The following is a 27,113-nucleotide window of genomic DNA, read 5'->3' as shown; positions in this document are numbered from 1 at the left end:
TTTGATGCCCAATTGCCTTAATGTCATATCAATAGGCTGTTAAATTTTGTATACATTTTATTTAAAAAAGCGCTTTGGTTATGTCCTTGCACTTTGTAATGTTGGAGACTTCTATGGATCAGGTATCCGTACATACAGCACAATATAATATGGACATAGCAGTAAAATACAATGGAGGTCAAACATAACAGTATTAATTATTTTGTATCATGTTTCAAACAGTGCCTCACATTTATAATAGCATTTATCACTTTTTAACAGGTAGGATTTGTTACTGGACCCTTAGTACTTTATGGCTATAAATAAAACATTCTGCCATTGATCCAAAAACATAAAACCGCAACACCACCGTCACAGGGAATTAATTTGCATTACCTCAGGCAATATACAGGTGAAACTCGAAAAATTAGAATATCCTGCAAAAGTCCATTTATTTCAGTAATGCAAATTAAAAGGAATTGCATTAATGCAACTTAAAATTAGAATTTTGTGAAATGGTCCAATATTCTAGGCTCAAAGTGTCACACTCCAGTCAGCTAATCAACTCATACCCCCTGAGAAAAGGGTACCTCAAAATGGTGACTTTGGGGTTTCATAAGCTATAAGCCATAATCATCCAAATTATAACAAATAAAGGCTTGAATACCTCGCTTTGCATGTAATGAGTCTCATATGTTAGTTTCACCTTTTTAGTTGCATTACTGAAATAAATGAACTTTGCACGATATTCAAATTTTTCGAGTTTCACCTGTACAGTGAAACAAACAGTACCACTCCCTATGTAGACTAGGTTTTCCTTCAATGGATTTTCAATTCTCCCACCTCTGCAATTTTGGGTGGTCATCTCATTTAGGTTTCAATGTATAACACAAATGGTTTTGTTTTTGAACCACACCACCCTGATATCCCCATAAGAATAATTTTAATGCGTCACATTTAGGTGTCACTATGCAGAATATTCCATATCTCCATAGGGTCCTCTTCTTAGACGAGTCTTAAAGGGGTTGTCCCATTAAGACATCCCATGCCCGATCATGCATGTCTGCTGCTCCATTCCACTCTCACTACCAGGGGTGCACCACTAATGAGGCCAGGTGAGGTGATCGCTTCAGGCAGCACCAGGTAGGGACAAGAGGGGGCAGCCGAAAGGCCATGAGCTGAAGGAAAGGTGTGAGGGTAAAAAATTAGCATTGGGGAGGGGGGCACTGTTTCAGTTTTCGCCCCAGGCAGCAGGAAGGCTAGGTGCACCCCTGCTCACTACAAGCACAGTTTAATCCTCAGGATAGGTCATCATTATCACATCAGCGGGGGTCCAAGTCCCAGCACCCCGCCAATCAGCTGTTTTAGGGAGCTCTGGTGAGCACAGGCGGCTCCTGGCAGCTTTACAAGCACAGCACCGTGCATTGTACAGTGGCCGTACTTGGTATTGCAGCTCAGCCCCATTCACTTCAATAGGCCACGTGAGCGATGGACGGTGACATCGCATGGCCTAGAAAGAAGCCACAGCACTCACAGAGTGCCGGCCTCTTCTAACAGCTGATCGACGAGGGTAACGGGTGTCTGACCCTTGCCAATATGATATTGATGACCTATACTGAGGATAGGTCATCTATATAAATTACCAGATAACCCCTTTAAAGTAACAGATTGTCATTATTATTTCAGCCAGATCCATGGAATACGGTTTCTAGGGAGTGGAAATGAAAGGGGTTTTCTGACAATTAAAGGGGTTGTCCCATGAAAAATATTCTACAGTTTTCAAACCAGCACCAGGATCTCAATACTTTTGTAATTGTATGTAATTAAATATTTAGTATAGACACTGAGTTATTCAATAAAAGGTATCTGTATAGCGCCACCTGCTGTTCATTTTTTTCTTTGACCGGCTCACTGAGATGGCCGCACATGCTCAGTTTCATCCTTCTAGTGCCTCCTGAGCTGTGATTGGGAGAGAGCTGCAGAAAAAAGAAACACCCCATGAGGAAAGACACACTCCCCTTGGGCTGCCAGCTTGATATAAATCAAGCAGGACAATAGGAGCAATGAATGGGGAGATCTCTGGATCTATGAGATACAGGGCTGGTTCTAGTTTTGTTAGAGAGAGACTGTCATGTACTATATGATTTTCACGTTTTACATTAGTCATGGGATAACCTCTTTAAGTACTGATGACCTATCCTCAACACCCGGGACCTCTGCTGATCAGCTGTTTGAGAAGGCAGCAGCGCTCGCCGTAGTGCCATGGCCGTCTCTCTGCTTTCTCTAGGCTGGGTGATGACAGTTTCATTGGTCACATGGCCTAGGTGCAGCTCAACCCTATTGAAGTGAAGGGGGCTGAGCTGCAATACCAAGCACAGCCACTATACAATGTACAGCGCTGTGCTTGGTAAGCTGCGAGAAGGCCGCAGCACTTACAGAAGCCCCGCTGACTTCTCAAACAGCTGATCGGCGGGAGTCTCGGATATCAGACCCCCACCAATCAGATACTGATGACCTATCCAGAGGAGCTCATTTGCATATAATAAAACATCATTTTTCTCAGCAATATGGACACATATGACCATGGGACCAACACAGATGTCTTTAGCTGCCAAGAGCACATGTAGCAGATTAGCCAGTGTCATAGGGACAAATCTGCTGACAGATGCCCTTTAAAGGGATTGTCTAAGATAATAAAACATTTCAGACAAGCCCTTGAATGATGTAAAATAAAAAAATTATGCTTTTCTTGCCTCTTTCTATAGCAAATCACTGCTGCAGTCTGTAAACAAGCAGCGGCAGGAAGACCAGCGTCACAGAGAATGGATTGGTGAAAAAAGAAAGTATGGTATCTCAGACAACCCCTTTAACATGAAAATATCTACTTATATATCAGAACATATAAAATGATATATTCCCAAGCTCAGCTTCTATTCTTCACACCCTATTCTTCACTGGCCTCAGATTTGGTGGCAAAGGAGAACTAACAGACACACTTTAAATGGCAAAATGTTGTCTTTCTGCTGCTACCACTAGGGGGAGCTCGGAGCTAAAGGAATGCTATTTATACATTGAACTCATTAATAAAATATAGTAAGCTGCTAGGCTCCCTCTAGTGTCAGCCGCAGGCATCTAATATTTTTTGCAATTCAAAAAGCACCTGTCAGCAGACTCAACCCTATTAAACTAGCCATACTGCCTGGTATACTTGATCCTGTTGATTAAAATCTATCTTGTGAAAATCGGTTGCAGCAATACCAAGTAAAAATAATGCTTTTATTCTTCATGCAAATGATGGCCTCAGTGCACCGAGGGCTAGCACCGGAAAAGTGCGGTACAGCGAGGGACTAGACTCCACCCCTCAATGCACAAGAGCCCTCATTTGCATAAGAGATAACAGGCTTTTATCCTTGGGAATGCCACAATTGATTTTCACAAAACATGCATCATTTTATTCAGAAGGATCAACACTAACAAGCCGTGTGGCTGCTTTAATAGGGTTGGTCCTGCTGACAGGTGCTCTTTAACTTTATTATCTATGTAGGCGAAGGAGAGCTTTGTAAAAGAAAATGCCTATTCAACATCTCTAGAGGTGTATAAATCAGCGCATAACATTGAAGTTAAAAGCAATAAGGTGTTAAAAGGTGGACATTCACTTTAGGTGATAAAAGCGCTATACCAAAAAAACAAAAAACATATATACATCTTTGAAATAGACAGGTGATAAATCATTCTTTCGTGCTTGCTCTTCGATACAGAATCATTCTCCATCGAAGTTCGGATTTTTTACGGTGGTGGTGGCAGTTGTAAATATGGGATTTTCACTCTAAATAAAAAGAAAATGGTAAAATAATTCATATAGTATAATAGTGGCACAATATATCACAAAATATCATGCATGTAAAGAATCTTAATACTTGTCATCTATGCGCTGCTACTTATCCTTAAAGGGGTTGTCCATTTACAAGATATTATCCACAGGATAGGGACAGGGGATAGGTGTCTGATGTCCCTCACTGATCAGGCACCTATCCTCTATCCTGTGGGGGGGGGGGGGGGGGGGGGGGATACGTTCTTATAATGGGGAAAGTCCTTTATAAGACATGGTGTAGGTGTTCCATTTGACTAGAGTAGCAGAACACTTGTACTTCGCTATCACCAGCAGTCCCATACAATTGAATGGAGTGGTGGATAAGAATGTATGTCTGTCAAATGGGGGAACAGGGGCCCCTTGTTCTAGTGATCGACGGGGGCCCCAGTGGTCCTGTTAATGGGGCTGCCTTCTTGAAGGACAAATTAAGTTTTTCACCTATCCACAGGACGGGTGATAAATCTCTGACTCCCACTGATCACTAGTAGGGGAGTCCTCAGCACCCATACTTGGCTGCCTCCATTAGTCCCATACACTTTGAATGTGCAGTCATGAAGCAGTCATGCATTTCACCATAAATATGCACACTCGGCTGGCCTACCTAAGTGTGCCTACTTATACAGTCTCGACCATCTCTGGTCTGGACTGCACACGTCTGTAAGTGAGGATGGGGGGGGGGGAGGTTGGGGGTTGGTTAAGGATTGTTCTTGGTTTTGTATGTATGTATTTTTACTGTAAAAAAAAAAATCAATAAAAAGTTATTTGATCCAGAAAAAAGGTTCATATTTATTTCAGTGGGGACAGAGGAATAAACGGCTACTAGATCCACCTGTCAGCGGCTTTTCTTCCATAAAAACAAGGGTTTGGACCTGTTGAAATCCACAGGAGATCGTGTGTCTAATGTGTATGGCCTCATGCACACGACCGTTGTTTTAGTCCGCATCCGAGCCGCAGTTTTTGCGGATTGGATGCGGACCCATTCACTTCAATGGGGCCGCAAAAGATGCGGACAGCACTCCGTGTACTGTCTGCATCCGTTCCGTGGTCTGCAAAAAAAAAAATTTGCAGACAAGAATAGGCAGTTATATCAATGGTTGTCCGCTCCATTCCGCAAATTGCGGAACGCACATGGGCGCTGCAGTACACCTGCGCTGGGAACTACAGAGTGGACAGAACCTTCTGGTTCAGCTCTGTACACTGCATAGTTTCCGGCATAGCGGCTGCCTGAAAAGGCTGATGAGTGAGAGAGCCAGGTGGCGGACTATCCTACCCTGGGGATGTAATACATATCTGTAGCCTGGACCAGCCCTTTTACATTATAAGGCTACATGCACACGACCGTATGTGTTTTGCTGTCTGCAAATTGCAGATCTGCAAAAAAAAACAAAAAACTGATGATATTCGTATGCCATCTGTTTGGTTTTGCAGATCCATTGTAACAATGCCTAAAACGGACTAGAATAGGACATGTTCTATTTTGTTTGCGGGGCTATGGAACGGACATACTGATGCGGAAAGCACACGGTGTGCTGTCCACATTTTTTGTGGACCCATTGAAATGAGTGGGTCCGCATCCTATCTGAAAAAAAAAACCGGAATGGACACAGAAACAAACAATGTTCGTGTGCAATGAGAAGATTCAGCTCTGCTTGCAAACATATGGTAGGAAAAAGTGGTCTTCTCATACAAAGCAGGAGGCATCTAGATCAGTGGCAGATTATGATAAGGGTTTTTTGATGGGCTGACTGGGGCCCAAAGTGTCCATCCGTGTCAGACTACGTAACTGCAGAAGGAGAGATTCCAGAACTTCTATAAAGAGGGCCAGTCACCAATCCTAACATGTCTGTACACATTAAATGGCCAGTCTGCATCATCTTTTCTTATGCCTTAGTATGGTGGTGTTGTCAGTCCTCATTTATTCCTACTAGAAGTTAGTGAATGTGTTGTCAACTGGGTGTTTCCAGTTAGGGATGTGTCCCTGCATAGTGTGCCAAAATCAGCGCTGTTAGTATTAGGGCCGTTTCACACGAGCGGATGCCGTGCGTGGCATCCGCTCCGTGAAAGAGTGCCAAGACCCGATGCAGACTGCAGAGGCACGGAGCAGTAACATGACTGATAATGCTCCGAGCCTCTCTGTGACCTCTTTACTACGAAATCACAGTTGTCACTGTGATTTCGTAGTAAAGAGGACACAGAGAGGCACGGAGCATTATCAGTCATGTCAATGCTCCGTGCCTCTGCAGTCTGCATCGGGTCTTGGCACTCTTTCACGGAGCGGATGCCGCGCAAGGAGTGGATGCCGCGCACGGCATCCGCTCGTGTGAAACGGCCCTAAGGCCTCATGGACACGACCATTGTTGTGTTCCGTGTCCGTTGTTCCGTTTTCCGTGATTTTCTGCGGACCCATCGACTTTCAATGGGTCCGTTGAAAATTCGGAAAATGCACCGTTTGTCATCCGTGTCTGTGATCCGTGTTTCCAGTCCGTGAAAAAAATATGACCTGTCCTATTTTTTTCACGGACAGCAGTTTGCGGACCCATTCAAGTGAATGGGTCCGTGAAAAAACACGGAGGCACACAAGATTGGCATCAGCGTCAGTGATCCGTGTCCGTTTTTTTTCCTATCATTTGCAAGGCAAACTTGACTTGACTTGACTTCATGTCTGGTGATCCTCCAAAAATCAAAGAAGACACATGGAAACAAAAACGGACACGGATCACGGAACAACGGAACCCCGTTTTGCGGACCGTGAAAAAATACTGTCGTGTGCATGAGGCCTTAGACTGTGCACATCAGTTGGGGACTGTTGTCAATGAATTTATAAACTTCTAGTAGGAATAACAGGATAACTGCACAACATAGAGTCATAAGAATAGATGCTCCAGAGCTGTTATTACACGGGGGACGGAAATAGTCACTAAAACAGACATTTCAGGAGAGGTAACAGGTCCATTTTAAACAGGTTGGCTGTGCAGACACTGACCATGTGTAGCTGCATGACGTTCCCCCACCACCAAGTGATAGTAGACTTTCCTGCTCTCCTCGATTCAGCTCATACAGAGCCATTTTCAAGCTTTAACCCATTCTCAACATACGCTGTATATGTACACGTAGCAGTCAAGGAGTTACCGCATTGCGCCATATATGTACAGTGCTACGGAAACCAGTCACAGTGTGTAATTACACGGTGCTGACCGGCCAATCGCAGCTTCCTCACTGTAAAAGCTAGTGAGGTGGCTGCAGTTGGGCACAGATGGAGGTGTCAGTGATTGGTGCTGTACAGGACAGCAACTATCCCCTTCATGATTATAGAGTGGTGGAAGCCATGTGGCGTTGCGTGAAAATCGCAGCAAGCTCTATAATGTGCGTTTTTCACGTAACGCAGGCCCCATAGAAGTGAATGGGGCTGTGTGAAAATCGCAAGCAAGTGCGAATGCGGTGCAATTTTCACACATGGTTGCTAGGAGATGATCGGGATAGGGACCTGATCTTTATTATTTTCCCTTATAACATAGTTATAAGGGAAAATAATAGCATTCTTAATTCAGAATGCTTAGTAAAATGTCCATTGAGGGGTTAAAAATAATAAACAAATTTAACTCACCCCATCCACTTGATCGCGTTGCGGATCTCTTCTTCTTTCTACTTTCTTCAGGACCTGGCTAAAGGACCTTCTTATGACATCACTGTGCTCATCACATGGTCCATCACCAAGGTCCTTTAGCCAGGTCCTGAAGAAAGTAGAGAGAAGAGGAGATCCGCTACGCCATCAAGTGGATGGGGTGAGTTAAATTAGTTTTTTATTTTTAACCCCTCAATGGACATTTTACTAAGCATTCTGTATTAAGAATGCTATTATTTTCCCTCATAACCATGTTTTAAAGGGGTTGTCCAGGTTCAGAGCTGAACCTGGACATACCTCCATTTTCCCCCCGCCAGCCCCCCTGACATGAGCATCGGAGCAGTTCATGCTCCGATGCTCTCCTTTGCCCTGCGCTAAATCGCGCAGGGCAAAGGCATTTTTCTGAGTTCCGGTGACATACCGGGCTCTCTATGGGGCTGACAGGCAGCCCGGTGACGTCACCGGCACTGATGGGCGGGATTTGGCTCTGCCCTAGCCAGTAAAACGGCTAGGGCAGAGCTAAAGCCCGCCCCTCAGAGCCGGTGACGTCACCGAACACACTGCTGGGCGGAAGTTACCGCCCGGCAGTGTGTTATTGAAAACACAAGAGCCGGTGCCCTGCGCGATCTAGCGCAGGGCACTGGAGCGCATCGGAGCATGAGATGCTCCGATGCCAGGCTCAGGAGGGCTGCCGGGGTGAAAATAAGGGTATGTCCGGGTTCAGCTCTGAACCCGGACAACCCCTTTAAGGGAAAATTATAAAAATGAAAGGGGCCTTAGGGCTAACGTCTGTGACCGGCAAAAATGACGATTGCAGACTGTGGCGAAACCAACCTCGCCACTGGGTTTTGGAGAGGACTGTTTAAAAGCCTCTTGCCTCAGGATTATGGCCCATAGTAACTTTAAAGGAGAAAACAGACCGGCCGCACAGCTTAAATCTGTCTATAGAATTGTATTTTATGTTATTATGCGTTCGGTTAAATTGTATGTTATGTGAGGGCACCCAGATAGCTAATAGTATTGTATTCGTGTATTCTGAGTGCCATTCACCTAATGATATGCACTCAGACTTGAGCTATCTGGGGATATGTTAAATGTCTGTGTTTGCTGTGGGGGTGTGCCATTGTGTGTTTGGGTGGTGATTCCTGTCCTGTTGTCTCCACATGTGTATTGGTGATCTCCCCTTTGTCCTGAGAGATAATTGGATTGTCTTCGGTCGTCTCCCAGGCAGAGAGGAGGAAACCATGATGCATTGTGGGGATATGTTGTATCTGCTCTGTGTCGCAGTCTCCCTTCTGGTCCTCTAGGGGGCGGGAACGATTGGTTGCTGTATTTACATTGTGTGTGTTGTGAATTACTGATTGGTTGGATTTCAAAACCCTGTGGGCAGTACTATGTTTGGTTTTTATCAATAAAAGAGGCTGTACTTGAAGTACAGTCAGATCACTGCTGACCCTCAAGACGGAGCCTTGTCTCGTTATTGGGGGGATTCCCTGTATGCTGTTAGAGACTGATTGCCAGGAGTGTAAGCTGATTGGATCCTTTTCCTGTTCGTCGACTGACAGCTATTTGCGAGGTTCCAGTTTGGAGTGCTATTTTGTATCCAGTTCGGGAGGTTGGTGTTCTGCAGTAGCTGTGCCTGTCTCTCGGAAAGGGGCATATCGCCTAAACGGACTTTAACCCCTTGTCTGCTGAAACGGTGCCGTTACATTGGTGGCAAGCAGTGGGATCGTTCCTACAGCCAGAAGGACAGCTACAGGAGACACCATTTCTTTGGATTCTACAATTTAAGGGCAACGCATGTCCCAGTACAGCGACCCTAAAAGCACCAGGATGGAACCAGCAGTGTTATACGAGGAGGAGGACCTGGATGGCCGGGATGCATTAAGGAAAGGCATCTGGTACCAGGCCCTGGATAATGTACAATACCAGCGAGGTGAGAGTCTCCCCAGTGAAGAGCAGCGGTTGCAGAAGCAAGTGGCCCTGCGGATGTCCTTCCTGGGAGAGCAGCCCCTGGAGGAATGGGTGATAGAACTACAGCACCGGGTATGGCAGGAGCTATGGCTGGAGGATGCCTACCAGGCGCTTTGGTGGTATGTGGCACAGTTTATACCCTGGACAGCTGAGCATGACAAGCCAGAGGGAGAGGAGTTTGATGGTCCTGGCTTGTTATGGGAGTCCTTTGCAGAGCCTGACTTCGGGAGCCCTGCACAGTCCAGACTTCAGGACATTTTCTATGAGAGGGAGGCTAGGCATGAGTGGGATGACCCCCATGAAGTAGAGAAAGACCTGGCTCACCTAGCAACCCTGGAGTGGGAACTGGAGCAGGACTACCGAGATCTCTTCCACTCCATTGAGAAGGCTCAGCAGGACGGTAAGGTGACAGACCCAGATCCAGACCCATTCAGCTGGGCAGATATTGTAGAGTGTTACTGGGAAGGACCCCAGGTGGCCGGTAGAGATGGGACCAAGGTCTCTCCACCGGTCCTGCAGGGAATTGGGAGCCTAGTCTCCATTCCCCAGCGGCAGGCTGAGTTACAGGGGGCAGAGGTAGTTGTTCCTGCCCCCCAGCAGCAAAGTGATATGCCGGGAAGGCAGTGTGAAATGCAGGGAGAGGAGAGCAACGTCCTCCCTCCCCAGCGGCAGGCTGAGTTACAGGGGGCAGAGGTAGTTGTTCCTGCCCCCCAGCAGCAGCATGATTTTTTGGGAATTGGGAGCCGAGTCTCCATTCCCCAGCGGCAGACGGAGTTACAGGGGGCAGAGACAGTCGGTCCTGTCCCCCAGCGGCAGAGTGTCCTACAGGGAATAGAGAGCCCAGTCTCCTTTCCCCAGCAGCAGGACACTGTATTGGGAGCGGAGGCGGTCGGTCGCCCTCCCCAGCGGCTGGAAGTATGTATGGGAGAGGAGCTCGTTACCCCCTCTCCCCAGCGGCAGCTTAACGCACCAGGGGGAGACAGTAAGCCCCACAACTGTGCAGATGGGACCGTGGTCTCTGCACTTACAGCACAGGGGGTAGGGACAGTCGGTCCTGTCCCCCAGACAGTCAGTTTCCCCCTCCAACAACCAGACTCCATCCAGGCTTCTTCCGTGGTAACGCTGGCACCAGGGCAGAGTACCGCTGATCCCTGCCCACAAAGCAATCTCCACTCCAAGCCAGGGAGCAACTCAGAGACCGGGAGTACCAGCTACCAATATAACCTTGGTGGATTCACTGGACAGAGACAGCCTACTAAATTCTACAGGTCCAGTATTGAGTTGTGGGTGGGCTGCCAGACTAACTCAGGTACCGACCGGCGTGAGGTCAGGTGTCTGGTTAGTCTTCCCTGGGGGGGGGGAGATGTGTGGCGAAACCAACCTCGCCACTGGGTTTTGGAGAGGACTGTTTAAAAGCCTCTTGCCTCAGGATTATGGCCCATAGTAACTTTAAAGGAGAAAACAGACCGGCCGCACAGCTTAAATCTGTCTATAGAATTGTATTTTATGTTATTATGCGTTCGGTTAAATTGTATGTTATGTGAGGGCACCCAGATAGCTAATAGTATTGTATTCGTGTATTCTGAGTGCCATTCACCTAATGATATGCACTCAGACTTGAGCTATCTGGGGATATGTTAAATGTCTGTGTTTGCTGTGGGGGTGTGCCATTGTGTGTTTGGGTGGTGATTCCTGTCCTGTTGTCTCCACATGTGTATTGGTGATCTCCCCTTTGTCCTGAGAGATAATTGGATTGTCTTCGGTCGTCTCCCAGGCAGAGAGGAGGAAACCATGATGCATTGTGGGGATATGTTGTATCTGCTCTGTGTCGCAGTCTCCCTTCTGGTCCTCTAGGGGGCGGGAACGATTGGTAGCTGTATTTACATTGTGTGTGTTGTGAATTACTGATTGGTTGGATTTCAAAACCCTGTGGGCAGTACTATGTTTGGTTTTTATCAATAAAAGAGGCTGTACTTGAAGTACAGTCAGATCACTGCTGACCCTCAAGACCGGAGCCTTGTCTCGTTATTGGGGGGATTCCCTGTATGCTGTTAGAGACTGATTGCCAGGAGTGTAAGCTGATTGGATCCTTTTCCTGTTCGTCGACTGACAGCTATTTGCGAGGTTCCAGTTTGGAGTGCTATTTTGTATCCAGTTCGGGAGGTTGGTGTTCTGCAGTAGCTGTGCCTGTCTCTCGGAAAGGGGCATATCGCCTAAACGGACTTTAACCCCTTGTCTGCTGAAACGGTCCGTTACACAGACATTTAACCCCGAAGAAGCCGTGGTCAAATAGGAATATGTGTTCATTCTCAAGAGGTAGTGATCCAGGCCCTTATTTTTGGAATCCAGAAAGGGGAGTGCCCCAGTACTTCTGGAAGAGATTCTGCCCGTATTGTACCAGGGCAACATTTCCCTAATGAAGTCGCCCAAACAGCAAGGAAGGGAAGGAACAAAAAAGATGCACAGTGTGTTCCAAAAGGGGATACGAAAGGACACAATTTATCACTGTTAAATGTGCCCTGAAAAACCTAGCCTGTGCATGAAGGCTTGTTTCACAGTGTACCACTCATCCATGGATTATTAATTTTATCCTTAATGTACCCTGTCATTTTACCACCTTATTAAATTCTGATATTCTCCTCATAGCTTACATATTCACTTTTCACCATCCGTTACACATTCATTTCTGGAGAACACCTATGGTGTCAAAATGCCGACTACTGCCCTCGTTAAATTTATTGAGGGGTGTAGTCTCCAAAATGGGGTCACTTTTTGGGGGTTTCCACTGTATGGTGTACCTCAGGGTCTCTTGAAATGCAACATGGTGCTTGAAAACCATTCCAGTGAAATCTGTCCTCCAAAAGCCATATGACACTCCTTCCCTTCTGAGAGCTGCAGTGTGCCCATACAGCAATTACAATCACATACATAGTGTTGCCATGTTCAAGAGAAAATGGCTAAGAAATGGTGGGGTGCTATTTCTCCTGTTACCTCTTGTGAAAATGTAACATTTTATTAGAAAAAATATAATTTTTAATTTTCCCAGCCAAGTGTTTCTAAATTATATAAAGCCCCCGGTGGGTTAAAGTGCATACTATACCCCTCAAAAAAATTCCTTGAGGGATATATTATCCAAAATGGGGTCACTTTTTGGGACTGTCCACTATAGGGGAATCTCAGGGTCTCTTCAAATGAGACATGGCATCTGAAACCTATTCCAGCTAATTCTACCCTCCAAACGCTGCATGATGCTGCTTCCCTATTGAGCCTTGCTGAGCCTTGAGGTTTGTTTTGCTTTTAACGCTTGCTGTATCATAGGGAAAAAAGTATTAAGATGCAAAATCGGCAAAAAAAAAATTTTAAAAAAATTTCACCCCCATTTTGCTTTAATTCCTGTGGGACAGCTAAAGGGTTAAACAAAGCTTCTTTATTCAGTTTTGAAGAATGTGAGGGGTGTAGTTCCTTAAGTGGGGTTATTTATGGGTGGTACAGCATTAAAAAAATATTTGGGGAGCATCTACATCGACTCCAGTGTGGCCTGGCAGTGTTAAAGAAAGAGTGGGGCCCGAGTTTGGGGAACAGCTTGAGGACTTTAGGCCACATAATATGCCACTGATCTAGTTATCCACACTGAGAGGTACAGTATATATTTCTTAACATTATTGGTTTATGGTTCTTGGGCAGATTTGAGAGATATGTTACCTTGTTCCACTTGGCTTGCTGCCTTTCTGTCTCGAAGCGCTGATATTCTTTTTTGTCTTGCAAATATGTGATTAATTTCCAAATGAAAAGACTCAACAGTCCGATTAGAAGGACACCTCCAACAGTACCTCCTACAATGGCAATAATGTTGGGTCCTTCAGGGCATTCTGTGAATACAATTTTAAAAGGTTATTGGATGGGTTACTGGAGAATATTTCTCATGCAGGATGTAAGACTGATCTGAAAGACAGTCTTATTATCTCCACAGACTACTCAGTGGCAAAACCAATGAAAGAATGATTGACACAACAAAATATTCGGGACACTGTGACACCTGTACCATGTAGCTAAAGATTACATCAGGTGAAGAACAATGTGCATCAAAATGCCTTTACTAAAGATGAATGAAACATCCAATGATAACGTCTTTCAGAGTCTCACATCCCTTCCTCAGATCATGCAAGACGTTTAGGACAATAAGTGGGGGGTGACTAGTACCCATCCTACCAAAGAGGTTGTTTGGGGCAATAAAATCATTACATTTTTCTGTGTCTTTTTTCCCATATACAGGTTGTGTAACTCATTTGTTAGGAAAGAAGTGGGACAAGTAGTTTAGGCCGAGTTCACATCTGCGTTGAGCTTTCTGTTCTTCTGATCCGTCAGAAGAACAGAAAAATTAAAAACGGATTTGTCTTTTTTGAGCTTCAGTTTGCATCAGGTTGTGTCAGTTTATGTCAGTTCCATCAGACATCAGTTATTTTTGACAGGAGAAAAAGTCCTGCATGCAACACAACACACGACACAAACTGCTGGAAACTGACAATGAAAAAAGACAGAGCCACTAGGCTAGTTTCACTCTAGTGTTTGAGAGATCTGGCAGGTTTCTACGGCAGGGCATTGCCGGAAGCTGCATGAAGAGGTCCAGCCGCAACCTGGCAAATATGCCAGACAAATACCGCTGAGCAGTGGCGTAGCTAGAAATTACTGGGCCCCACAGCAAATTTTTGAATGGGGCCCCCCCTAGTCCAGTAATTTTTTCGCAACCCCTTCCTTTCAGGCCGCCCCCATTCCTGTGGCTAGTAAAGATCGCTCTCTCAGACCAGGCAGGCAGCTGTTACTTCCGTTTTCTACATTGTCTATACTGTCACTGTATATAATTTCATTGTGTAATACTGTTGAGGGGGCCCTGACAAAATCTTTTAGTCCTCCTCCTCCTGGATGGGCCCCTTCTGGCTCAGGGCCCCAAAGCAGCCGCTTCCCCTACTTCCCCTATAGTTACGCCCCTGCCGCTGAGCATAGAGAGCTCCAGCAGGCTGCTCACTAGTCATGGTGATGCAGATGGCTGTCTTTCACTAGCAATTAATGCGAGTCAGTGGCCTCTGGAAGGGGTGTATTCTCAGTAGATGGCACTAATTATAGTGATGTTTTGATAGTGATAGTAGGGTTCTGGAAAACTCCTGCCAAACGTGGTGTGATAAGGTGACATCAGCTAGAGACGACATGTCTGATCTGTCCTGTGATGCCCAGTTGCAGCCTGATGTGAGATCACTCCAGTGTACTGAATGAGCATCGGCTGAAGGTGTGATGGAAAACGGAGGGCCGCCATCAGCAACTTCCATTATGGTAGTGCTCATTAGCACAGTAGGACCAGGGAGCAGTGTATGCAGCACTCCCTGGGCTCTGTACTCACCACTTCCTGATCTTCTCCTGCAGGCTCCTCATGCTGTGCTGTGATCTGTGCACAGTGTGAGGATGTCAGCCTCACGCTGTGTGATGTCGGGTCACAGCACAGCGCGGCAGGAAGAGTGCCGAATCTCAGGAGTGGCAGCGGCATCTGGAGCAGGAGGGGTAAGTTGATTTGTCTATTTTTTGTCTGTTATGATTGACATAGGGGTCTGATCTAAGGTATGAATGGGGGAGTCTTATTCACATTGGGGCTCTGATCTGAGGTCTTATTTGAGGTTATTCACATTGGGGGTTCTATCAGAATGGGTGTACTTTTCACATGGGGAGTCTGGTCTAAGATCTAACATTGGGGACTGATCTGAGGTCTGATTGGGGGTCTTATTAACATTAGGGATCTGATCTGAGGTCTGATTGGGGGTCTTATCAACATTGGGGACTGATCTGAGGTCTGACTGGGGGTCTTATTAACATTGGGGATCTGATCCGAGGTCTGATTGGGGTCTTATTAACATTGGGGGTTTGATTAAGGGGTCTAATTTGAGGTCTAATTAACACAGGGGGCCTGACTGGTGGTCTGATCTGAGGTCTAATGAAAATATTTGTTTCTTCTATTCCTCCTCTAAAACCTAGGTGCACCTATATGGGCAGGTACACCTTACTGGGCGAAAAATACGGATTCATATTTGCATTGAAGGGGTTGGCTCATCTCACACATCAATGGTATATCACTAGGATATGCAATTGATGTCAGGAAGGAGTGGATCCTAGAGGTGGAACCTGCACCTATGACCAGAAAAGAACTCCCAAAGTGAAGGAAAGCACACTGTGCATACATGATGTGCTCTACATTAATCGCTATGGAAGTCCCAAAGTGGTTAATGGAGAATGGCCCCGCATGCACGTCTGCTCTGCATTCACTTTGGGGGGCCCATTCTGGAGATAGAAGCCTCCGGGATCCGCATCTACCTGACATTGATTGCATATAGCTATATGTCATCAGTGTCTGAGATGAGCCAACACCTTTAAGGACTCTAGGGAATATTTCTCAAGTAGACATTGAGACGGATCTGAAAGAATGTTTTAGGTATATTTTGGCATGGGCAGGAGATAACTATAGGACAGACTGACTCCCTTATAAACAGTTTTTTATAAATTATCGTTATATCTATCATGAGTGCAGGATGAGTTACCAGGCACCTTTGGTGGCGCTTATCTTGGGGAAACAATTGGATCTGATGGGTTGAGATTGCACCTAATCAATCCTTGTGTCAACTTACAAAAGGATAGCTTAGTTGGATTATGAAAGCAAGAATATGTTAGATTAATAGTGGTTTGCAAGATATGGCACGAAGTCACAACAAGAACATGTCGCTTGCCTAAATGAGATAAGAGCAGGAAACAAAGTCATTGACTAGCTGGGGTTAACACGTACAGATAGATGAGTGCAAACAGGGTTATATCATAAAGCAGGATCACATCCAGCTGATGTTTATAGCTCTGGATGACATATCTGGGATCGCTGGTGTATTTGCTACTGACCCTGTAAAGGGTGAATTACACTTGCTGATTTTTTGCCAGATGATCGCTAACGAACGTTCGTAGTAATGCTTGTTAGTGATCATCTCGCAGTCTTATACTACCGCCAATTGCCCAATGCTCGTTCATCTTTCAATCCAAATCTTTTGACAGGTTAAACAATTATTGTTTGCAGGCGGCAGATCGTGTTGTGTAATCACAATCTGCTGCTGGCAACCAATGATTCAGTATAGGGAAGAGCAATGGTAAAACGATCAATCCTCCCTACACTGAGGAGGAGTTCACTGCATGTAATTGAAGTGGTCTCCTCCGCTAGCGAGCAGACGATTGGCCATTAAATCGGGCTGTCTACTACACTTTTAAGATCCTGGCTTGGCGCACAGGCACAAGCAGAGATTTTTGGTGATGCTGGCCAACAATCTAAAGTATATGGGAAGCTCCTGACTCCATCGGGGGAAAGAAGGATCGGTCACGTAGAATTTTAACACCCAATACTTTTGTGCCCCAAGAGAAAGGCCCCCACCAATGGTGTCTGGCATTGGCCTTCTCCTCTCTCCCCAATAAAAACAGATACACGATTAGCTTGTATGTGTATAAGGGGTCAGGAGAGAGGGAGGGAGTCTGGCTGACAGCTATTGAAGATTAGGGATTGCAAATCCTTGGAGAGAAGCAGTTACAATAACACCATATGTGGGAATAACCATTTCTGCAATTATTTAATACATTCTTTACAAGGGTAGAGCTAGAATTTTATGTTACCTCTTTTTGGGTTATATTTTATGTAGAAGTTGTTCACGCCATCCAGTTCATATATGTAATACTGCATCCAACAGTTGTCCGAATCTTTCTCCCTGCAGAATGGTTCCTCTGTCACCTGCTCCACTGGTGTGACTCTGGCTCCAGAACAAATACGCGTGCAGTTCTCAGGATTCTGCCCTTCTTGCTTTATATAACATTCAACACAGGGCCTATCGAATGGAAAGGTCAAGCTTTTAAGATGTTTGATAATGAAAATAGCAACTCCACATATTGTATTTTTCTGACTGCAAGATGCACTTTTTAGCAAGAAAAAACCTTGCTAAAAAGTTCCTTCCTCTTACAATCCACAGTCAGGGGGATCCAGCAGTGCCAGACCTCCCTGACTGCCTTCTTACGGAGATCAATGAGGGAGCAGTGCGTCTGCACAGTTCTCTCTCTGCCCATCACCGATCTGCGAGATTAGTGCAGGCAGTTGTGTAGGTTGACTCATCGTTCAGCTCATATAGAGGACTGTGAGAAACTTGGCCCTCCCATGTTGAAGGTCCCCGGACAGTAGAGAAGTACATGGAAGGTCCTATTTACAGTAGTTTAATAGTTTGAAATTGAAATAAAGTCTTTTTTGTATTTTTTATAAACATATTTCTGTAAAAAATATTGGTGGTTAACGCTTCTCATTTTTTGTAGCTCACTTGTCAACGTTTCTGTTTAGACTGGGACAGAAAAAGCAGTGAAGGCACAGATCAGGTAGGATAGCAACACTATGGGGGTCATTTATTAAGACTGGCATTTTAGACGCCGGTCTTAATAAGCTCCTGCGCTGGTGGTGGATCCGCCGAAGTTATGTAGAGGCACCGTCCTCTACTTATCTTTGGCGGATCCACCGCCGCTTCTAAATCTATACCAGCTCCCTACACGCCTAAAAGAGGCTCTTTCCCTGGCCCTGCCACACCGACTTTTTTAGACCTGGCGTGAGCTGCGAAAAGTTGCAGATTGCGCCGCAAAGAACCTTAGGGCAGCAATCTGTGCCAGAAATACGCCTATATACATTGATAAAGCTCTGTACATCTCCTCTGTCGCTTCCTAATATAACATATCTCTGTGAATTAGCTTCTATTCACAGCTGCTTCCATAAAGCACACACATAACCAACATATCAACACAGGCACGTGACTGACTGCAGTGGTTACATGCCCATGTCAACATGTCTTTGCTGGAGACCAGCATTCAGTGTTTGGCAATTGACTAGGAAGCAGTCACATTGCAGCGGCAAAAGATTATTATAGAGTATCTCCGGGAATGTATCAAGATGGCCTCTGGAAAGCCATCCTAGAAGGTGGCTAAGATGGGTTGCCTCCATTTCTATCTAGGTTTGCAGACTTGCAGTTTGAGCACGGCTACAAACACGCCGCTCCCCTTAGGCTGGGTTCACACGGGCGTGACGGATTTGTTCAGGATGCGTTCCGGGTGCACTGCGGCAAACCCGCGCGAGTAGGTACGCAATTGCAGTCAGTTTTGACTGCGATTGCGTTCAGTTGTTCAGTTTATATCGCGCGGGTGCAATGCGTTTTGCACCCGCGTAATAAAAAACTGAATGTGGTACCCAGATCTGAACTTCTTCACTGAAGTTCAGGTTTGGGTTCGGTGTTGTGTAGATGTAATTATTTTCCCTTATAACATGGTTATACGGGAAAATAATAGCATTCTTTAATACAGAATGCTTAGTACAAGGTCAATTGAGGGTTAAAAAATAAAAATAAATTAACTCACCTCCTAAAATTGATCGCTTAGCTGCCGGTCTCCTGTTCTTTATTCAGGACCTGTCAAAGGACCTGTGGTGACGTCACTGAGTTCATCACATGGTCCAATCACATGATCCATTACCACGGTGATGGACCATGTGATTGGACCATGTGATGTGACGTCACCACCGGTCCTTTAGCCGGCAGCTCACGATTAAAGTAGTAAGAAGAGATTGGCAACTACGCAAAGAGGAGGAGGTGAGTAAATTTTTTTATATTTTTTAACCCTCAATTGACCTTCTACTAAGCATTCTGTATTAAAGAATGCTATTATTTTCCCTTACCTGTCTTCTTAGCAACCATGCGTGAAAATCGCACCACATCCGCACTTGCTTGGGGCCTGCGTCGTGTGATAAACGCACAATATAGAGCATGCTGCAATTTTCACACAACGCATAAGTGATGCGTGAAAATCACCGCTCATGTGCACAGTCCCATAGAAATGAATGGGTCCAGATTTAGTGTGGGTGCAATGCGTTCACCTCACACATTGCATCCGCACGGAAATGTCGCCCATGTGAACTCAGCCTTAGACGCACTGGTTTGCAAAACAAGGAGTGAGCTCACCCTGTCTTTTGCAGCTTGCCGAGCAGCAAAGATTAATGAGCGCACGCGCAGTTGACGTTATCCCACCCGGAAGTGGAGCCGTTGGCTTCATCTGCAGTCACCAGAGTAAATATCTAGACATTCTCTATCTCATCTGGGAGACATGGGTTGTAACTACAACAATGGCCATTACTTCTCCCATTCCTTATGGGAAACATAATGGTTGCCATGTTGGTTGTCACTCAGGCTATTGTTTTGTGTTTTTAGTTAAATTCCATAGTTTCCTAAAAATGCTAAAAATTATCTGCAACGCAATATTGTTACATGCTTACCCAAAACGTGGACATGGGGAAGGGCATCCAGGACAAGTCTTGCAAAATGGTGTTATATAACCACTTGCATTGCATTGACACTGATTGCATATACAATTCCCCCGGCCACTGCATATGCTCCCATTATCCGTACACCTATCTGTAGATTTTTTGCACTGACATTCAGTCCCATCATAGCCATCAAAACAATTGCAGACGCCACAGTTACACTCTCCTGTGAAATAAAAGGCAACATGTTAGACTAAACAGGTAGCTCCAGCATTGTCTCGTTAGGACTAGACAGTTAATGCTGCAAGCAATATCATAAGTGTGAATACAGCAGCAGGTAATTATAAAAAACAAAAATCCCCTCTTAATAATATTAATTTCATATCACACTGCAATATGTGTCAGAGCTTCTTTGCTATGAGACTCCAATTTCTCAGCTCACTCTGCATGCCGTAGACCTGGTTTGCTACTGTAAACAAGGGTGCACCACCAATGAGGCTAGGTGAGGTGATTGCCTCAGGCCTAAAATACTTATCATTTGGATGACATAGTGGGGGTATGCGTGGTGGTCAGGAAGAAAGCCCAACGCGTATCGCCAGGCTCTGCTGGCTTCCTCAGGGGTGCCTGTTCCTAAATGCCACATAGACTAATATATATATGCATAATAATCAAGAGTATTCATTATCACCTGTGTCATGGGCGTTCCATGTGCTGTGTTAAGCTAATGACCCCCCTCCCTTTTACCCACCCACCCTCTAGGGGCAGGAGAGGAGAGGAAGGTATGTACCTTTAATGGAACTCCGGCATGGCTGCTGATGGACACCCAGAACAGACGGTCGATTTTTATATTGATGGTCTATCCTCAGGATAGGTCATCAATATGAGATCGGCGGAGGTCCGACTCCCGACACCTCCCACCATAGCTTTGGTGAGCAGCGCGGCCTGCTCGCAGCATACCAAGCACTGCGCCATACATTGTATAGCGGCTGTGCTTGTTATTGCAGCTCAGCCTCATTCACTTCAATGGGGCTGAGCTGCGCCTAGGCCATGTTACCAATGAATGTGACATCCCTGGCCTCGAAAGAGACCTAAGCACTTATCACTTTTCTCCTATATAATAAAGGGTGTAGAGTTCCTCTCACTTTTGCTAGAGAACTACATTCTATAAATTACATTACAATTACAAATATGTTTGTACCCACATTACTTGACAAATAATATTATAATTTACTGTAAAGTATCACATGGCAAGTATTAAAATGTCCTTGGGAAAAAAAATACTAGTAAAGCGCCATAATCGCCTGTATTTTTTTTATTTGTACAGAATCTCCCTGTCCAGTTTATGAGATGAGATTGGACTCGCTTCCCAGGGGTGAAGCTTCAAGTAGTACAGATGTAATGGTTGCATCCATGCCCTGGTGTCTGAGGAGGCCTAAAGTCCCTTTTGCCATAATGGAAGATACCAGTATTATACACAGTCGAGTCATGCTATTATGATAACCACCAGATAATATCTAGAGTAACCGCCGTGTGCAGCATGGACAGCATCTAGATGGGCGAGGAGTGACTAAGGTCCTGGTAGGTTGTCACAGGTATGAGCCATGCTGACTGCTGTGCATCCCACAGCTGCTGGAGGGTGAGTGGGAGAGGATCCATAGAGAGAACACTATGATTGAGGTGGTCCCACAGATGCTCAATTAGGTTAAAGTCTGGGAAATTAGAGGGCCAAGGTAGGACTTAGAAGTCTTAATCATGTTCTTCCAACCAATGTTGGAAATAGTGTCACCAGAAAGCCAATAATCATCCCTTTTTGCAGGTCTAGTAAATCACCCTTTTTACCCATGACAGCAACGAGTGATATGTGTGTATCACACATCTTATATACCCAGAAAGCTAGCTCACAACATGTGACTCCCTTCATGAGCTAAGTGCTGAAGGCTTCAAAAGTTGGATTGTAAATGGAGTCCTGTTACAGATTTTGCATCGGGACCCAGAACCTTAACCCCTTCAGGACCAGGCTGTTCTTTTTGTAAATGGTAAATTTATGTGGTAATAACTTTGGATCGCTTTTACTTATTCAAGCCATTCTGAGATTGTTTTCTTGTGACACACTGTACTTCATGATAGTGGTAAATGTCTGTCAATATTTTTCATTTTTATGAAAAAAAACCCCAAATTTAAAAAAAATAAAAATAAAAAAAATTGCAACTTTCCAAATTTTAATTTCTCTGCTTTCAAAGCAGATAGTGATACATCATATAATAGTTATTACTTTACATTTACCATGTCTTCTTGTACAACATGTCTACTTTATGTTTGGATCATTTTATTTTTTGGAGACGTTAGAAGGCTTAGAAGTTTAGAAGCAAATCTTGAAATTTTTCTGAAACGTTCTAAAACCCACTTTTTCAGGACCAGTTCAGGTCTGAAGTCACTTTGTGGGGCTTACATAATAGAAACCACAAAAAAATTACCCAATTTTAGAAACTACACCCCTCAAGGTATTCAAAACTGATTCCCCTCAAGGTATTCAAAACTGATTTTACAAACTTTGTTAATCCTTTTAGGTCAGGGATGCTCAACCTGTGGCCTCCAGCTGTTGTAAAACTACATTTCCCATCATGCCCTGCTGTAGGCTGATAGCTTTAGACTGTCTGGGAATGCTGGGAGTTGTAGTTTTGCAACAGCTGGAGGGCCGCAGGTTAAGCATCACTGCTTTAGGTATTCCACAAGAATTAAAGGAAAATGAAGATGAAATTTCAGAATTTCACTTTTTTGGCAGATTTTCCATTTTAATCAATTTTTTCCAGTAACAAAGCAAGGGTTAACAGCCAAACAAAACTCAATATTTAATACCCTTATTCTGTTGTTTACAGAAACACCCCATTTGTGAACGTAAACTGCTGTACGGGCACACGGCAGGGCGCAGAAGGAAAGAAGCGCAATGTGGTTTTTGGAGGGCAGATTTCACTGGGATAATTTAAGTTGCCATGTCACATTTGAGGACCCCCTGATGCACCCCTTGAGTAGAAGCTCCAAAAAAGTGACACCATTTTGGAAACTACAGGATAAGGTGGCAGCTTTGTTGGTACTATTTTAGGGTGCATATGATTTTTGGTTGCTCTATATTAAACTTTTTGTGAGGCAAGGTAGCAAATAATAGCTGTTTTGGCACCGTTTTTATTTTTTATTTACAATGTTCATCTGACAGGTTAGATCATGTGCTATTTTTATAGAGCAAGTTGTTATGAACGCGACAATACCAAATATCCATATTCTGAAAGCCATAGTTTTTATTTTTTTGGGCGACTATCTTATGTAGGGACTACATTTTTTCGGGATGAGATGATGGTTTGATTGGTACTATTTCAGGGTGCATATTACTTTTTGATCGCTTGGTATTACACTTTTTGTGATGTAAGATGATAAAAAATGGCTTTTTGACACAGTTTTTATTTTTTACTGTTAGGTCATGTGATATTTTAATAGGCCTGGTTGTTACACTTTTAACACAATAAAAGCATTTTTGAAACAAAAAAAAAATCATGTTTTAGTGTCTCCATATTCTGAGAGCCATAGTTTTTTTATTTTTTGCCCGATTGTTTTATGTAGGGGCTCATTGCTTGCGGGATGAGGTGACAGTTTGATTGGTACTATTTTGGGTGGCATATGCCTTTTTGATCGCTTGGTGTTGCACTTTTTATGGTGTAAGTTGACAAAAAAAATTGTTTTAGCACAGTTTTTATTATATTATTTCGACTGCGTTTAGGTAAGGGGATGGATCATGTGATATTTTGTAGAGCCAGTTGTTGCGGCAATACCCAATATGCCTGGTTTTCTTGTTTTTTTCTATTTTTCCTTACAATTTTATGTGTTTTATTTTGGGAATATATATTTTTTTAACTTGACTTTTACTTTATTAATTTTTTTATTATGAAAAACACATTTTTTACCCGATGGGGAAGCAGAGGGCACCCGTACTCTACGCGAACCCTCTGCATGCCATGGTCAGCTTTGTCATCTTTGACCGTGGCTTACAAGGGGTTAATATGCCGGCTGGTCCTTAAGTCACGTCCACCAGCACCGTACATGTACGGTGAGAGTCCTCTACGGGTTGAAGATACACCTCTATTGATATTTGCTGATGCAGTGTCCCACTCCGTAGTAGTAGTGGGGCCCTGTATATATAGGGGTATTTGCAGAATTCATGTTATATTATGTATTTATATTGCTGTAATTCCTTTTAACAGGATGTTTACACCTTGCATGTAGACATACCCAGTCACCCCTAGGTGGTGCTGGTACTAAAGATCTATATATAGAACAGGTTACAGGAAGTGCAAGGCTATAGGGTAGTTGGCAGTTGAGAGCAGTTCAGTTCAGTCAAGTAAAGTATGGTCAGTGGAAGTTTAGTCTGCAGCCAAGCGAAGCTAATCCCAAGTCAGAAATAAAAGTCAGACGCCTCAGCCAGACTGCAGAGTCAGACAAGGGAGCCGGCTAACTAAAGCAAAGGCTGGACTCACCAAAATCTTCAGAAGCCAAATAAGATGACAAGTACTGTAGCTACCCCTCTGGGTTGTGTGCAGACCAAGCAGAGTATTGAGGAGTATAAGGAGAGACTAGTGGAGAAAAGAGTGTTACCTCAGCCTATAGACTCCATTAGCACCCAATGTGAGACAGAAGTTAGCCTACGGTGCCTGTTCACAGTCTGCAGTGAATTACAAGCTGTATTTGGAGCCACATTCCTCTATGGGCAGTATGGACATATTACTGGAAATTGTGAGTAGGCCAGGAAGGGAAGATATACTGGCCATGTGAGACAGAGAAGTTTATTGATGTATACTCCATATCTGGAAGCTAGACAGTCAGCCAGAAGTTACAATAGCCAGAGTCAATACCTCCCCAACAGCCTGTTATTAGGATTACAGATACAACGAACTTGTGATGTCTTATGAAAGGATTACAACTAATGCTTTGCATTACAATAATCTGCACATCTACCTCAAGGCAAGTATTTCTCAGTCAATATTACATTTCTTTATTCAAACGGACTCCTCTTTATTTTACCACCTCATTTGCACCCAAGGGTGCTGGCATCAGGACATCATAGACCCTGCCTTCCCTGCACCTTAAACCCTATACCATCAAGGGCACCTCAACCAACATCTGGCAGGAGATCCCTCAACACCAGAGTGTGCCCTGAAGGAATCTGGTGCTTTCCTTCCCATCACTGCATGGCCCAGGGAGCTCTGCTAAACAGTGAGTACAACCAGGCTCGGACTGGCCCACAGGGGTACAGGGGAATCCCCCGGTGGGCCCTTGAAAAAGGTGGGCCCTAGTCCCTTGTCTCCCACCCCCTACACAAGTGGCACATAACAAAGTAGACTTACTGCACTACATACATATATTCAATGTACAGCACCTCAACCAGCCTATGCTCATATAAAAAAAACTTTTAAAATGATTTATAATATTTGAATGTATCCTTATGGTGGGCCCCCAAAATAAATTTTACTGATGGGCCCTAGGTACCCCAGTCCGACACTGAGTACAACTACTACACCCATCAGGCCACCACACTTGTGCGCCCCTGCGGCCTGGTCACTGCACTTATTTGGTTTAGTTTAATAAGAAGAGATTCCTTGACATGCCACTAGGTGGCAGCATGAGGCTTGGTAAGCACAGTCACTATATAGGTGTTATTTTCCTAAACTCACCTTGTCCTGCACACAGCTTCCCATTGAAACTTGCACAGTTCCAGTTATCACACTGACAGTATTCACCGAATATTTTTCTGGCAGGGTCATCATTTGTGTGACAGAAACACTGTCCACATATGCACTCCCCGGCTCCAGAGCACACCGCTGTGCTGTTGTCTTTTCTACAGTTCTGTTCCAGGTCTTGGCTCGTTTTACTTCCTGCTGCACACTCACAGTTTTTGCCAAGGCGACCCGTATTGCAGCTGTGAATGAGAACAATTGATACATTTTGACATTTTGGATACTTTGCATTAATTTCCATAACAATTCTAGAAAAAAGACATTTCAGAGTTTAGGGTGAAGCTCCACCTTCCAGACACAAACACTCAAAAGGGGAATACCCACAAAAAATACTGTTTATAGTTAAGTTCAAATCCATAATTAAAATTCCCAAAATTAAAATTCCCATATAGCCCAGAAATAGTAATACAAAAAATGTTCATTATTATGGTCTAGATTTAACTATTAGACCCCATTCACATGACCGTATTTTTGGTACGCATCTGATCCATATTTTGTGCGGGTTGGAGCAGCATTTAGTTTTTGTGCTTCAGTGACCAGCATTGAGTTATGAAAAACCGTCCTGCCCTGGAGAGAGATGCGCCACATTTATTTGCTATTCCCAAATTTAAGAGGTTCATGCCTCTTAATACATTTGTTACATCTCTTGAGGTTTGTGTTCCAGACTGAATTCTACACCAGCCAGGTAACATGCATGTGATGTTAAATCTGTCATGCCGATCCCACACTCAGCCCGCCTCCTCCCACCCATGCCACACCCACTTTTTGCTAAAGTAGCAGGGGCTTTGGAAAAGGCTAAAAAAAAATGCAAATGTTATTGCAAAACGGCACTCGTGACAAAATTAGCACATTTTGTACTCCAGAAAACTAGCATACAACCAAAATAATTCTCCCCCTAGTTTTTTAGACAAACTTTGTGCCTTGCTGGTGCAGTCCTCATCAGTTTTTTTAGGTCGTTTTGGACACAAACTATACCAGCTCCAAGGTGGTTAAAAAGGCGGTGTTCTGATAGTATAAAGCCCTACGTGCATTGTGTCACTTCGTTCATAAACAACATCACAGAGTAAGGGTGCATTCACATGACCGTATGTATTTTGCGGTCCAAAAAACCCGGATCTGCCTAAAAATGCAGATGGCGTCTGTGTTGCATCCGTTTTCTTTGCGGACCAATTGTAACAATGCCTATTCTTTTCTGCAAAATGGACAAGAATAGGACATGTTTTATCTTTTTTGTGGAACTGCGGAACGGACATAAGGATGCGGACAGCACACGGTGTGCTGTCTGCATTTTATGCATTCCCATTGAAATGAATGGGTCCGCATCTGATCCGCAATTTTTACAGTCGTGTGAATGGGGCCTTAGGCCACTTTCACAGAAGCATATTTCCAGTCCATGGATGTTAATAATTAGGGCTATTCACATGGTCGTATAATTTCCATCAGTAATTGAAATCTGAGGCATGATCTAGCTTTGTGGATATTTGCTTCCAAATACACCCATTACAGTCTATGGGAGTAAATAAAAAATGCAGGAAGGAA

General features: G+C 44.3%; 1 protein-coding gene across 4 annotated transcripts in view; it reads right to left on the bottom strand.

Annotated features, from left to right (window-relative positions):
* Positions 1 to 2,542: 2,542 nt before the first annotated feature.
* ITGB2 (integrin subunit beta 2) overlaps positions 2,543 to 27,113 on the bottom strand; it is a 137,501-nt gene continuing 112,930 nt past the window's right edge. For all 4 annotated transcript variants that reach the window (XM_044303259.1, XM_044303256.1, XM_044303255.1 and 1 more), the window contains 5 exons: positions 25,512 to 25,756; positions 19,807 to 20,020; positions 17,130 to 17,338; positions 13,149 to 13,315; positions 2,543 to 3,805 (listed from right to left, as the gene is read on the bottom strand). In XM_044303259.1, coding sequence (XP_044159194.1) covers positions 3,740 to 3,805; positions 13,149 to 13,315; positions 17,130 to 17,338; positions 19,807 to 20,020; positions 25,512 to 25,756 — 901 coding nt within the window. In that variant the 3' untranslated portion in view covers positions 2,543 to 3,739. The remainder of the gene's footprint in view (positions 3,806 to 13,148; positions 13,316 to 17,129; positions 17,339 to 19,806; positions 20,021 to 25,511; positions 25,757 to 27,113) is intronic.

Source organism: Bufo gargarizans, chromosome 8, assembly GCF_014858855.1.
Source record: "Bufo gargarizans isolate SCDJY-AF-19 chromosome 8, ASM1485885v1, whole genome shotgun sequence".
Lineage (NCBI taxonomy): Eukaryota > Metazoa > Chordata > Amphibia > Anura > Bufonidae > Bufo > Bufo gargarizans.
Note: the sequence above shows the minus strand (reverse complement) of the source record. Positions and strands in the feature narration are given on the sequence as shown.